Here is a 14387-nt window from a genome sequence, read left to right on the forward strand (position 1 = left end):
AAGTATTTTTAGATTTCGCACCATTTGGGAGATACTGGCCTCTAAACAAGGCTTTTTTCATGATGTTCAAAAAAAAGAAAGAGAACTTGCCACAACATTGGCCCCTATTTTTGGAAAGAGGGTCTATTAGGGAGGATTGGGACACTCAAAGAGGGGAAAGAAGGGGGGGGAGATAAAGGAAGTCTTGTTTGCCCATCATGGCCTTGCCCATATGCGCAATCGTCATCGTCTTGCTTAGGAGGCCCTTTTTTTTTGGGAAACTACACACCGCTTAGGAGGCCCTTTTTTTTTCTTTTTTAATCTCCACACCGCTCCCCAATCCTCTTCCCAAAAAAAATTTTGGGGAAAAAATTTGGCCATCAACGCCTATGTGTGCATGGGTGTACATATGGCCCAAATGGCATCACTGTCTAGTCCATATGCATGCTCACATGCACATAAGGTTTAATGGCCTTTTTGTAAATTTCTTTTTGGAGGATTGGCTATTTGGCACCATGTAAGGCATTTGCCCAAAAAATTTTCAAAGAAAAAGAGCCATCTGGCCCTATGTGCATGCGGGTGCACATATGGACTAGACAGTGGCCGTCTGGCCCATAGGCATGCATGCATCCACATAGGGCCAGATGGACTTTTTTGGGGAAAATTGATGGGGGCTTTGCTATTTGACACCATGGGATATTTCTTTATTTAATTTAATTTTTTTTTTAAGGCCAAAGAATTTGAATAATATCTTTTTGGGGCAATGGCTATGCGGGGCCATGGAAAGCCATTGCCCCAAAAAATATTTTTTTTAAAAGACCATTTGGTCCTAAGTGCGTGCAGGCATGAATATGGGCCACACGGCATCACCATCTGGCTCATATGCACAATTGCATGGACATAGAGCCAAATGGCCTTTTTTTTTTTAATTCTTTTGGGACAAATGCCTTACATGGTGCCAAAAAGCATGTTCAGCCAAAAAAATGAACAATAGTGTGATAGTCAAATTTCATAGTATAGCAATTGAACAAGAGTACGATAGTCTAATTTCATAGTATAGCAATTTAATTTGGGGAACTTTCTAATTTCAAATGACCAAATGACCATTCTCTTAAAAGCTTTTGATTGGATGTCTCCCCAAAAAAAAATTAAAGAGAAAATAATTATCTGACCAACCATTAGTTTTGTATTAATCAAAATCCCATAAATGAGTTTTTTATCAAAATCTTATTAGTTAACATACACACACCCATACACTGACCATACAATGCACCCATACAGACACCCGTACACATGACCATACAATGCAAAATTTGTTGATGCTGATTTCTCAATCTTGTTTGAACCTAGTTGAGGTGGTCGCCTTTCTTTATTTATATAGTACTTATTCTTCTTGGCATAAATGATTTCTAGTATAGATGTGGCTAATGGGGTGAAAAAACTAGGAATTCTTCAAGAGTGACCGATTAGAGGCAAGAAATTTGGCATGAGACACAACAAAGAGTAAAAATTTTAAAAAATCCTCTTGAGCCAAACATCGACATTGTCTCACCCAAATAAGACAGTTGGTGACCTCTACTAGATACAACATACATTATGATTTTACTTTATCTTATAAGAATGGTGCTTCTTCTTTTTCTAACTAACTTAGATAGTAAGCCTATACTCTCAGAGGCAACATTTCTATTGATTTTGTACCAAAGAAAAAAAGATCTTCTTGAATAAAGAAAGGTAATAGTTTTCCTTTTTGGAATGAAAGAAGGTCGATTGCAGTAGAAAGGGCACGTACAAGAAACTTCCATTAGGGAGCCAAATATAGTGTCTAAAAATAGGCACACTATAATACAATAGGTGTCTTTTAAAGGACAACAACTCCTACAAGGTAGAAGGTAGATATAATATAGATGGGTTTAGGGGTAAGTACTAAAGAATGACGACTTTCATTACATCTGCTGTTATGGATAAATTTGACCAAGGTAAAAGGCATAAATATGTGTGTGTGCTTGTATGTGTGGCAATAGTATAATAAAATATGGTGTGCATAGGGCCCAGGGTTGAGGTGGCAATGCATGACCAGGTGCCACCCTTCCATGTAAGAGGACCCATAGGTGTGTTGTACATAATCCATGGTAGAAATATTATAAAATGTTAAGGTGGCATGGTTCCTCCATGTGCCACCCCTCCACCTAGGCGTCCCATGCCTACATTTAGTGAGACATGGCCCAAGGACCATGGGAGAAGTAATATAAAATAGGTGGAGATGGATATTATATTGGATTATTCCCTCCATGTAGGATAGGCCCATGAGGGGGGGGTGTGTAGATAGTCCAAGAATGCAAGTTAAATAATGGGGAAAGTAGGATGAGGTGGTAAGATTCTTTGTGCTAACCCTCCACTTGATCTCGTAGATGTTTGAACGTATTATAAAATTGGGAAGAGACCAAGGGAGTATCTTAGACTTGGGATATGGGGTTTGATTTATGTGGAAAAATGAGGCAAAGGGTTGTCGCACACAATTGAGAGTGCATACCCACCTAGCCCACATGGGAGATTCCTCCACACACACCATGCATGTGAGAGGATGCATTTATTGGGAGAGACCCCCTCTCTTGGCTATAAAAGGAGGGAGCTATTCCTTGATGTGACACGCTCATTCTTGTAAACCCACCATGCTAGGACCTTGATTTCCCTCATCCTTCCTTTCAAATAAAGCATAAATCTCTTCTCTTCCCTTGATGTCTCCATCCCTACATTCCACCTTCCATCATGTACATGCTCCTCTTCCCACTCTCCCTTCCTCTTTGTGCCATGGTCTCCCTCTTCATTCCCACCCCTATTAATCCCTTTTCCCCACCCATGTTAATGCTTCTCCCCTCACGTTCCCTCTCCCCCATGGCCCTCGAGCGTTGCCATGCCTAGCGTCTAGCCTCATGCCTTGATTCCTTTTCTAGTTAATAGAATTGGTATGGCTGCTGGGATTCAAAGTCTCCACGGCTAGTGGCATAAAATTCGTCGACATCCGTTACTCCTATGACTGTGTGCGGTTCTGCGGCATCTTCTACGTGCAGTTCTCTATTTCTGCGCCTCCAATCTGTGACATCTGTGCATCTTCTGCGTGCGGTTCTATGGCATCTTCTGCTCACGGTTCTCCATTTCTACAACTACAAAGCTTCTATATTTCTGTGCCTCCAATTTGTGCGTCTTTTATTCGTGGTTCGCATCCGTGCGTCTTCTGCTCGCCACTGTAAAACTCCTGCTCATGGTTCCTGTGCATCCGTGCGTCTTCTGGTCACGGCTACAAAACTCCTACAACATATTTTGCGCCCCTCTACCTTCTTCTCTTCTCCTTATATTAAGGAGTGGGAATTGAACCCAAGACCTCCCCATTTACAAAAGGAAGACTCACCAATGGGCCGGCAAATAGGAAGTGATCAAAATGTAATGATATTGCTTATATGTTGAAATCTCATGAACTGTAACTCTCTAACCGTGGGGAGTTTCCTCTTGCTGTAAAAAGCAAAAGTACTTCACTTCATGTGCTCTGTTCATATCTCATACTAGATTGTAGATTCTGAACTTTTTCAAGTTCACTTCTTGGATGCACGCCACACGAGGAGGGTGGATATTTATGTCACTTCTCGATGAGTTTAAGGATTTGGTGCTGGGTCCTCCGCTCATTACGGCTACCAATTGGCGAGATCTCTTTCTTGATCTTCATGTCGATCTTCAACAAATGATTGTACAATGCATTGATCGATGAGACGATGGATGGGATGATACACCTTAGATGGTTGAAGGTGAAGAACTAATGATACGTTAGGAGGGCTTTGATTCCAACTCTACTCATTGTGCGGTGATCGAGCTACTTGCTGCATCGGAGGTAATTGAAAGGGTGACATTCTTCCAAGGGTGGGATGATCCATGAGCTTGGGGGGAGATTTGGCGAATCTACTTATTAATTTCTATGGATAAGCTCGTCTTGAATGACTTCTTCTTAACCTCACTACAAAGGTTTTTGGGGCTCGGCTATGGTTGGAATGTTTCGACCAAGGAATCCCTTTATACCTAATCAAACCTTTGAGCCACATTTTAAGCTTCATGTTGTAATTCTTTTTGGTCAAAAGATAAACTATCAACAAAGGATTGTAAGTTTGTTTGGTGCTGAACGTCTTGAATTCTCCCCACCCTCTCCTTCTACCTATCTTGGACTACCAAGAAACCTGGGGTGTCCGGATTTTAGTCTTGGTGTAATGACATCTTGGATCCTTCAATTTGACGGAGCATGCAAACCTTCGACCAAGGCTGTTGGTGTGGGTGTGAAGCTCACTTCATCGGGGGATGAGGTGTATTATTATAGCAAGTCTGCACCTGCAAGTACTTGTAACCAAGCTGAGTACTCGACACTCATTTTTGGGCTACAAAAGGCACAAGAACATCACATCAAGCAACTTGAGGTGCGAGGAGATTCTCAACTCATGTGTGAACAAGTTAGTGGAAGGTGGAAGGTGCGGAGCGAAGGCTTGGTTCCACGACATCAACAAGCATTGGAACTTTGCAAACAATTTGAAGAGGTAAAAATTCAACATATCCCTGGAGCTCAAAATTTAGTTTGCTGATTTCTTGACACGTGAAGCTTGTACTTCAATCATGCATGAAACGAGTGGAAGCACCGCCTCAACAAAGCCGCAAGCCACGAATAAGGGTGATCATTTGTAAGGAATGCAAAGGTTGTGGTCATCATGAAACTAAATGTTGTGCATATTTGATATAAGTTTACCAACTTCATAACATCATCAGAAAGGTCCTTAAGGACATTGCTCAAAAGAAGGATGCCAAACTGCACCCCTTGAAGAAATAGCATGGCGACTACAAGAACTGGAAGAAGTTGAAGGTAATGTGCAAGCTCTCTGACTGTTGACATTTGTCATGGCATTCTTGTTTGCCTTGATGAACAACCTCGTGCAACGCCGTGCCTCTAACCCTTGCCTGTAAAGATGGATGCAATATCATGCCTCGGCCAATAAAGGTTGGTCCTTTTAAGATTGTCTATGAGCTATTCTATGCTAAAGATTCTTCCCGTATAGTGTTTCACAATACACTAGTCACACCCTACCCTGCCTATGTGTGCTTTATGGATGTATCTTCACCTGATTTTCAGTTCAAGCTACCTCTTTCCATTGTTTGCTAATAGATAAGCATCATTTCGCCTCTCTCTTTTCCATTTTCCAAGCATGGCTGACATTCCTGTGTTCTGTGGTCGGGTTGAAGAAAATCCAAATGAGTATCTTGTGGCCTTTAAGTGCCGTTGTGTTTCTCTCAACTTTCTTACTGAAGATAGATGGTTGTTGGTTCTTCCCACATTTCTAGAGGGTTTAGCTCAAGTGTGGTATGAGAAGCAGGCCGAGGATGTTCGCCAAAGTTGGCCGAGGTTGACAGCAGCTATGATCGAGTATTTCGGCAAAGGAGAGGAGCCGGAGAATGTGTACCTACAGGTGGCAAACCTAAAGTAGTTAGAAGGTGAGACAGTGCGTCAATATGTAGATCGAGCGGCCATGCTCCTAGACCGTTTCATTGCCACGTAGGAGGACAACGTAGGATTTTGAGCTAGAATGACTCAGCATGTGCTGGGCTACCTTGTAGCAGGAGCAAGTGATGAGTTTTGCCTCAAGCTTAAATGGGAGAATCCAGAGACCATGGTGCTAGCACAAGAGATTGCTCAAAAGTTTGATAAAGTTCAGTCTAACCCCGCTTCAAAGAAGACGGTTGTCCCTCTACAACCCCCTCAATTCTTGCAACAACAACTTGAGGGGTCCAACTCAGGGGCATACCCCCACCCCCCATCAGGGATGTATCCACCACCTCCACCTCAAATGTATGGTCCTCCCTTAGATGCTTACCCTCAACAAGGTGTATATCCTCACCCTCCACCTGGAAGGTTTCCCCAACCTCGCCCACGAGCCCCCCTCCTTCCTACTCCCTCGACCCCTCCTGCTAAAGAACCCGGAGTCAATGACCTTGCCAAGGCCCTGAATGATCTTCGGCTTGAGACGGTGGGCATCAGAAATCAAGCCAATCGCCCTCCAAGAGAACGTGCGAATGTTGTGTGCTACAAGTGCCACCAGAAGGATCATTATCGCACCGAATGTCCCAATATTCCAAGGGTGAATCTTCTAGGTGAATCAGGCACCGAGGATTCTAACGTAGAGGTCCTTGACCTCGGGAAGAGAAGTCGTACCACCTCGGACCCCTCTCCAATTTGTGGACCAAACCGTGGACCAGGCCGCCCCAAGAAGAAGATGTCCTTCTCAGAGCCCTCAGATGATGAGATGGCAAACCCACCAATAAAGAAGACTAAAAGATCTTGCAGGAGTAAGTGGTCGCCCTCGGATTTTCCTATCAGGTCAGGGCAAGAAGACTATTTGGTCGTTCAGGACCTTGCTCATCGGCAGTCTTTGAGCATCACACTTCCTCAACTAATAGCATTAAGCCCTAAGGTGAGACATGAGCTGTAGCAAGGGCTCTCAACAAGGAGAAGCAAGAAAAAGGGAAAGGTAAGAGAGATTTCTTCTATCTCTAAAGACGTTGATCAGCACCCGCATACAGTAGATGTCATCATAGATAATTGCTGAATCAAAAGTGTGTGAGTTGATGGGGGAGCTGCATGTAATATCATGGTGCCCCGTATCATGAAGAAGTTGAATTTGAAATACACAAGGTGTTCCTCCACTCGAATCAAGGTAGCAGATGGTTGACGACTCGCCACCCTGGGAGTCATTGAGGTTTTGCCCATCACTGTCAATGGGTTGACCACCACCGTCAATTTCTATGTAGTGGACATTGAAGATATAGGCAGGAATTACCCAGCCATACTCGGGAGACCGTGGAGAGTGATGCAGTCAGCTATTGGAAGACAGGACACATGTCTTTTGGTGCTTCAAAGGAGAAGATCACGGTGCAATGAGGTGCCGATGAACCAGAAGAAGAAGAGGAGCAAGACAGTGATACTCTCTCATCCTTAGTGTCTGAGTCAATGCAAGATTCAGACCGGGGGGAGGAGTTCTCAAAGGAAGAAGTTTACATGATGGGGGTGTCTCCGACCCCACCACCCGCAGAAAAGGTAACAGCTAGTCCTCAACAACTTGAATCTATGCTTTCCCTAGATCTCACTCCAAGTGAGAAAGATGAGTTCCTAGAAATGTTCAAAGGTTTCCCTTACCTCTTTATAACTAGCTACCACCACCTTCGCCATGTGACTGCCATAGAACACAAGATAGAGCTGAAGCCTACCAGTGGCTCAAAAGTATCAAAGATTAGGGCCCCTACAGACCGATGCTTTGCGCTCAGAGTTGCAAAAGCTTGTAGAAGCTGGGTTTATTATTCCGGTTCACAATACTGAATGGGTTTCACCAGTGGTAGTCACCCCAAAGAAAAACAACAAGTGGCGGGTCTGCATCGATTATAAGAAACTCAATGCGGCCACCAAGAGGGACCATCATCCTCTGCCCTTTCAAGACCTCATTCTTGAGAAGGTAAGTGGTCATGAGATGTATACTTTCTGTGATGGTTACTCCGGGTATATCAAATTAGAATTGCCAAGGAGGATGTGCTTAAAACCACATTTGCGACACCCTGGGGGACGTTTGCATTCAAAGTAATGCCATTTGGCCTCACCAATGCTCTTGCTACCTTTCATCAAAGATTTATGCAGATGGTGTTTACTCCTTATTTGGGGGTTTTCTTGGAGGTGCTTTTAGATGATTTATGTATTTCTCGGCATGGAAGGAGCACGTCATGAAGGTTAGGTTGGCCTTCCAAAGGGTCAATGATGCGAATGGTAGCATCAACCCTAATAAATGCACCATTGGAGCCACTCAAGGGATGTTACTGGGACATATTGTCTCATCCGAGGGCGTCAAGCTTGACCCCAAGAAGGTAGAAGCTATCTTCAAGCTCTACCTACCAACAACCAAACGTCAAGTATGCTCATTTGTCAATCTAGTAGGATACTATCGTCGCTTCATTGATCAATATGCTGCTTTGATGCGACCCATGACTACGCTATTAAAAGATGGGGTTGATTTCTTTTAGGATGAGGATTGTGATCACGGGTTTGTACAAATCAAGAGTGCTCTGGCTTCAGAACCCATTCTATGCAATCTTGATTGGTCAAAGACTTTCTATATCAATCCTGGGTTTGGTGAGCACACTCTGGCGGGTATTCTTCTCCAGCAAGGGGAGGATCGATTCATGTATCCCATTCGATTTGCTTCTCGACAATTGCTTGAAACTGAACGACGCTACTCTGAGGCTGACAAGCATGCCTTGTCTTAGGTGTTCTGCATTGAGAAATTTAAGCATTATGTGGCTGGAAAGTCCTTCATTATAATCTCTAGCAATGGTCTTGCAAAGCAGGTTCTTCAATCACCAAATCCCATGGGCTGGTTGGCCAAATGGTTGGCAGTTCTACAAGAATATGATTTTTCTTTCAAAATTGTAAAGGGGGGTTGTTCCAACTTGAAGAATGCTTTGATTGATTTAGAGGAGTGCCTCGATGTAACCCTTATAGCGGCCATAGAAGTTGGGGATCCATGGTATGGTGGTATCTACAGGTTTCTGACCGCTTTCTCGTTTCCTCCAGAAAGTACTAGCTATGAGAGAAAGAAGATCCGTAGAGATAGTAGGTGCTACACTCTCTTTGATGGGGTGTTGTACCGTCAAGGCATGGATGGGGTACTAAGACAAGCCATTGATGCAGATGAAGTACTTAAGGTATTGAAGCATTATCATGATGGATTTTGTGGAGGCCACTATGCCAGTGACTATACAGCTAAGAAGATTTTACATGCTGGGTACTATTGGCCGACCTTGTTCAAGGATGTCACTATATATTGCAAAACTTGTGAACCATGCCAATTCTTTGGTAGGAAGGATTTGCGTCCCGGGCAACATCATCCAGTGATGTCCATCCATCTGTTTCAGAAGTGGGGAATAGATTTTGTCAGGCCCCTGCCCATGACTGACTGCAAAAAGAAGTATCTTTTGGTAGCCACTCAGTATGTCACTAAGTGGGCTGAAGCTATCGCCCTCCCCGCTGCAAATGGTAAGGTAGTTTCAAATTTCATATTTGAACGTATCTGCACAAGGTTTGGGACACCCATGGAAATAGTATCTGACCATGGGAGTCCATTCTTAAATGAAGTAGTGGAGTTGCTCATGGATCTCATGGGTATTGATCATCACACTTCTAGCATCTATTATCCAGCATCCATGGGACAAACGGAGCGGATCGATGGCCTCCTTTGTAAATCAATGGGAAAAATGGCCACAGGGTACAGGAGCCAGGGGGATCAAAAGGTCACTGAAGCCGTGTGGGCTTACAACATCACCCATAAAATGTCTACAGGTCACACTCCTTTTGAGTTGGTATATGGTACTGAGGCAGTTTTACCACTAGAGATAGAGATTCTAGCCTTGAGATTGGCACAAGAACAGAGGATGACAGAAGATGAACATGTAGAGGCCAGGTTGGTACAACTTGAGAAGCTAGATGAAACCCGACGCCTTGCACTACATCACATAGAGATCCAAAAGAATCGACAAAAGGCCCACATGGATGCTAAGATTTGCAAGGGATGGGAAAGACACTTTGCTGAGGGGGATGTTGTGCTATGCTTTGATAATAGATTGGACCACCAAATGGATAAAAAGTTCCTCCCACTGTGGACCGATCCATACAAAGTCATTAAGGAACGTAGCAATGGGTCTGTACAAGTTCAGGAGCTACATGAGCCATGTGGCAAGAAGCTGATCAACAAGCGTTATCTCAAGCCCTTCTTTGTGCATGATGGTCCCGGGCATGGAATGTTGTGCATTCCCTACTTGGGGGGGGAACTATTATGGATAAATTTGACCAAGGTAAAAGGCATAAATATGTGTGTGTGCTTGTATGTGTGGCAATAGTATAATAAAATATGGTGTGCATAGGGCCCAGGGTTGAGGTGGCAGGGCATGACCATGGTGCCACCCTTCCACGTAAGAGGACCCATAAGTGTTTTGTACATAATCCATGGTAGAAATATTATAAAATGCTAAGGTGGCATGGTTCCTCCATGTGCCACCCCTCCACCTAGGCGTCCCATGCCTGCATTTAGTGAGACATGGCCCAAGTACCATGGGAGAAGTAATATAAAATAGGTGGAGATGGATATTATATTGGATTATTCCCTCCATGTAGAATAGGCCCATGTGGGGGGGGGGGTGTAGATAGTCCAAGAATGCAAGTTAAATAATGGGGAAAGTAGGATGAGGTGGCAAGATTCCTTGTGCCAACCCTCCACTTGTCCTCCTAGATGTTTGAACGTATAATAAAATTGGGAAGAGACCAAGGGAGTATCTTAGACTTGGGATATAGGGTTTGATTTATGTGAAAAAATGAGGCAAAGGGTTGTCGCGCACAATTGAGAGTGCGTACCCACCTAGCCCACATGGGAGATTCCTCCACACACATCATGCATGTGGGAGGATGCATTTATTGGGAGAGACCCTCTTTCTTGGCTATAAAAGGAGGGAGCTATTCCTTGATGTGACATGCTCATTCTTGTAAAGCCACCATGCTAGTACCTTGATTTCCCCCATCCTTCCTTTTAAATAAAGCATGACTCTCTTCTCTTCCCTTGATCTCTCCATCCCTACATTCCACCTCCCATCATGTACATGCTCCTCTTCCCCCTCTCCCTTCCTCTTTGTGCCATGGTCTCCCTCTTCATTCCCACCCCTATTAATCCCTTTTCCCCACCCATGTTAACGCTTCTCCCCTCACGTTCCCTCTCCCCCATGGCCCTCAAGTGTCGCCATGCCTAGCGTCTAGCCTCATGCCTTGATTTCTTTTCTAGTTAATACTGCCTCAAGATATGGTGAATGCCATATAAAATTCTTCCCTCTAGCTTTGATTCCTGAATGTTTTTGGTCATCAATACTCAATATCTTTGAAATCCATTCAACATTTCTCCTACATGTTTGGAAATTTGTGAATGATATTTACCCAACAAGCTACGGGGAGAAGGTAGTTAAGAATCTCTAGAATCTGGCCCTCATGCACCATGTAGCTTGCACCATATGCATGCTTGCTCCACCACAAGCTTCGAAGCACACAAATTATCACATGTGCTCGTAACTGAGGGAGCACTGCTACTTCTTGTTGGTAACATTTTGAAATGGAACCATGAGAGGATGTGAGAAACAAGATTGAAGGTAGAGAGTTAAAGCAACAAAATTTTCAAATTGCAAAATAGCATTACAATGAGCATGCACCATGTAGCTTGCATCTTATGCTTTGTTGCTCCGGTATCACCTACTAAGCACAATGTTGTATGGGAATCTTGCAATGCAGCCATGAGAGGACTTGAAAAAATAGCTTTGAAAATAGGGAATCAGAGCAACAAAGATTTTAGGTTCGCACATGGTAGAATCAGATCCATGGAAGCAGCAAAGTATTGAGATTAGAACATAACAAAATGGTGAGAAGAGATTGGATTTAGGGGTTGAAAAGTGATTATGGTGAGAAGAAGAAGGATTTAGGTGTTGGAAAGTGATTATGGTGGGAAGAAGAAGGATTTAGTGGTTGGAAAGTGATTTGGGTGCATAGGTATTGCTTGGGAGTAGGTTTGGAAGGGTTTCAGGCCATTTTTGGCACTTTTGGAAAATTTAAATTTTTGGGAGGAGTAGTACCTGCGAGATACTTTTTGGGAATGGGGACTGCCTTTGGGTGTAAAGAGAGTCACTTTTTACAAATAGGGTGCCCTCTAAGTGGGAGAGGGAGGTGCACTTTTTGGGACCACCAAAGTTCAGGGGGATGTACATTTTTGGACTTGTGTGCAGGTAATTGGACCCTTTGTAGGCCTTGTTAGTTCTTAACCTATTTTGCTAATCCACTTCTTACAAGGCCCTTTTTGAGTCCGAAATTCCCCTAATGCTAGTTAACTAGCTTGCATTATGCTATTGTTAATTAATCATGCTTGTGCTTAGAGCTAGTGTCACCCTCCATCTTGTAGAAAAAGCTGTGCGCAACTTTGCAAATTGCATACGATATTTACATATACAAAATCCTCATGTTGGTGCAGTTTGTGGTGTACAACATATAGTGCATGATATAGAATGCACCCTTCAAGAGAGTCTAGGGACCTGACCTCAAGAGTAGTCCCATCTAGCCTCCTTGCCTTGGGGGTCAGAACCACCCCCTTGGGTGAGGCTTAGGGGAAGAGAGGAAAACTACCTCTCAAGTCCAAAGTAATGAAAATGGCCCGGTGGGCTCCTTTTGTAGGAATGGCATTAAGGGCTTACAACTATTATTGGTGATAACGACTCTATTGTCAATGGTAATGGTACGTTACATTAGGTCCATAGAAATTGTTGTTATGAACTAGAATAATAAATCCCAAGTGTGTTGTTTTCCTTGTTCATGCATGGGTTTTGTAGCTTGCTACTTTTTATTCTTTTTGCATGTGGTCCTCATAAGAGCTCTTACACATTGGACCAACAGTGATGTAGCAAGGAGGGTGAATAGAGTAGAGGATGCGAGAGGTGGTATGTAGAGAAAGGGTGTGACCATGTGCTCAAACTTAAAAGCTTTAAGTAGTACACTTTTAATATAGAAAAAAGGGGGCTTTGAGGGGCTAAGTAATGAATGAGAACAATAAGTTTTTTAAGCTATTTAGCTTGTTTATTATCTTCAATCTATCTGCCTTCCTCACTTTGCAAAGCTCCTTTGGATAATGATTCAGTCATTATCTTGATTACTTAGTTGTAAAGCTCGTAGGTTGGATAAATAGCTTGTGTAACGTTTTCAATCAATCTGCCTTCCTCAGATAATGATTTAGTCACTATCATGGTGTGAGCCTAGTAGCACCTTCGTCACGTGCGATTTTGGTTTGTAGAAATTCTCGTTGTTACGTAGAAGAACGAGTCTCAATTGTACCATTTTCCTCATTAATGCAAAGATTGTGCAACCCATTACTTTCTATTATGTTTACACGTGTGCACTCCAACAACGATAGATAAAGGAGGGCAAATAAAAAAGAACGGTTGTGTTGCAACTTGTTACTGTCTATTCGTATTACATGACATGTGGTCATGAGTGGGACTCTTGAGTAGTCGTAGTAGTACGACGAGGATGGTGAATAGCAAATGCATGGGAAAGAGCTATTGAGAAGGAGACTTAGATTGGCCTAAGCAGCAATGAATGATAATAGGAAAACTTATAAGCTATGTGTAAGTTATATAGCTTTGCGTGTCTTGACGCCGAGGTGAATAGAAAATGCATGTGAAAGCGATAAAAGCTATCAGAAGGAGACTTAAGAGGGCGTAATCAATGAATAGGAAAACTTTTGTGTAGCTATTTAGCTTTGTGTGTACGGTCTTCAAGCCAAGCCATCTGCTTTTGCATCTTCGTCTTCCCAAATTTCCTCCCTTGCATTTGTTGATTCCTCTCAGCTGGCGACGCTCGATCATGATCGCCATTCCTCCGCAGCACTTCTCCAGCCCCAGCTCCTGAAAATTCCCCCTCCCCCCCCTCGCACCCGTCGGCATGGTGATGCGCAAGGTGGGTAAGTACGAGGTTGGCCGTACCATCGGTGAAGGAACCTTCGCCAAAGTCAAGTTCGCCCAGAACGCCGAAACAGGGGAGAGCGTGGCCATGAAAATCCTCGACAAAGAAGCCATCCTCAAGCACAAAATGGTAGACCAGGTGCATTCTCGTCCCAGCTTTCCGCTTAACGCATGGCTTGTTTTCATCTGTGACAATTGGGTACATCTGTGACAATTGGGTACATATGCCCATTGGGGTTGCGGAATTGAGCACGCTTTTGCTTCGTCTGGATTTGGGCATTTTCCATCTAGCTTGTGAGTCGAAATTCAAGCGTCTTATATACATATCATTCATTCCAGTACTCTCCCGCGATCGTAAATCAGATCGTTGCAAAGTAACGATAGAGCCCAGGTTCGATTTTACCCGACTAAAAAACGTAAAATATCGCCTCTGGTGGGTTGCAGGAGCACCTGTTTGACAGCTTACTACTGTACGGTTCGTTATATCTGCATGCCCGAAGCTTGCCAAATCATTGCCTGCCTACTTGTTTTGCTGTTGGAAAACTTCAATGCCCCTTTTGCACTTGCAATTCTTTCAGAGCTGTTCCTCCTTCTGCCCATCCCCTTGTTGCCCTTAGGGGAGGCCCAAATTGTCTTTTCAGCTCCCTTGCTGCTGATTGGGAGCTAGGCCAAGGTTAGGTCTGCTGGATCTGCTCAGTGCTGGTGCCTTGGATGCATCCTGCAACTGTCAGCATGTCATCCCTCTAGTGCCTGAGAATGCACTCTGAAAGTGTTGGACTGATGTACTTCTGTCCTTCCGGAGGGAC

The 14387-nt window shown here is 43.7% G+C and overlaps 1 protein-coding gene across 2 annotated transcripts in view; it reads left to right on the forward strand.

Annotated features, from left to right (window-relative positions):
* The first annotated feature begins 13298 nt into the window (after window positions 1-13298).
* LOC147892737 (CBL-interacting serine/threonine-protein kinase 24-like) overlaps window positions 13299-14387 on the forward strand; it is a 93985-nt gene continuing 92896 nt past the window's right edge. Inside the window, exon 1 of one of the 2 annotated variants that reach the window (XM_087386959.1) lies at window positions 13299-13720. In XM_087386959.1, the coding sequence (XP_087243085.1) occupies window positions 13562-13720 (159 nt within the window). In that variant the 5' untranslated portion in view covers window positions 13299-13561. The remainder of the gene's footprint in view (window positions 13721-14387) is intronic. The other variant, XM_087386960.1, reaches the window with a different exon arrangement.

This window comes from Dipteris shenzhenensis, chromosome 16, assembly GCF_047967505.1.
Source record: "Dipteris shenzhenensis isolate YYH24624 ecotype China chromosome 16, Dip_SZ_1.0, whole genome shotgun sequence".
In the NCBI taxonomy this organism is placed as follows: domain Eukaryota; kingdom Viridiplantae; phylum Streptophyta; class Polypodiopsida; order Gleicheniales; family Dipteridaceae; genus Dipteris; species Dipteris shenzhenensis.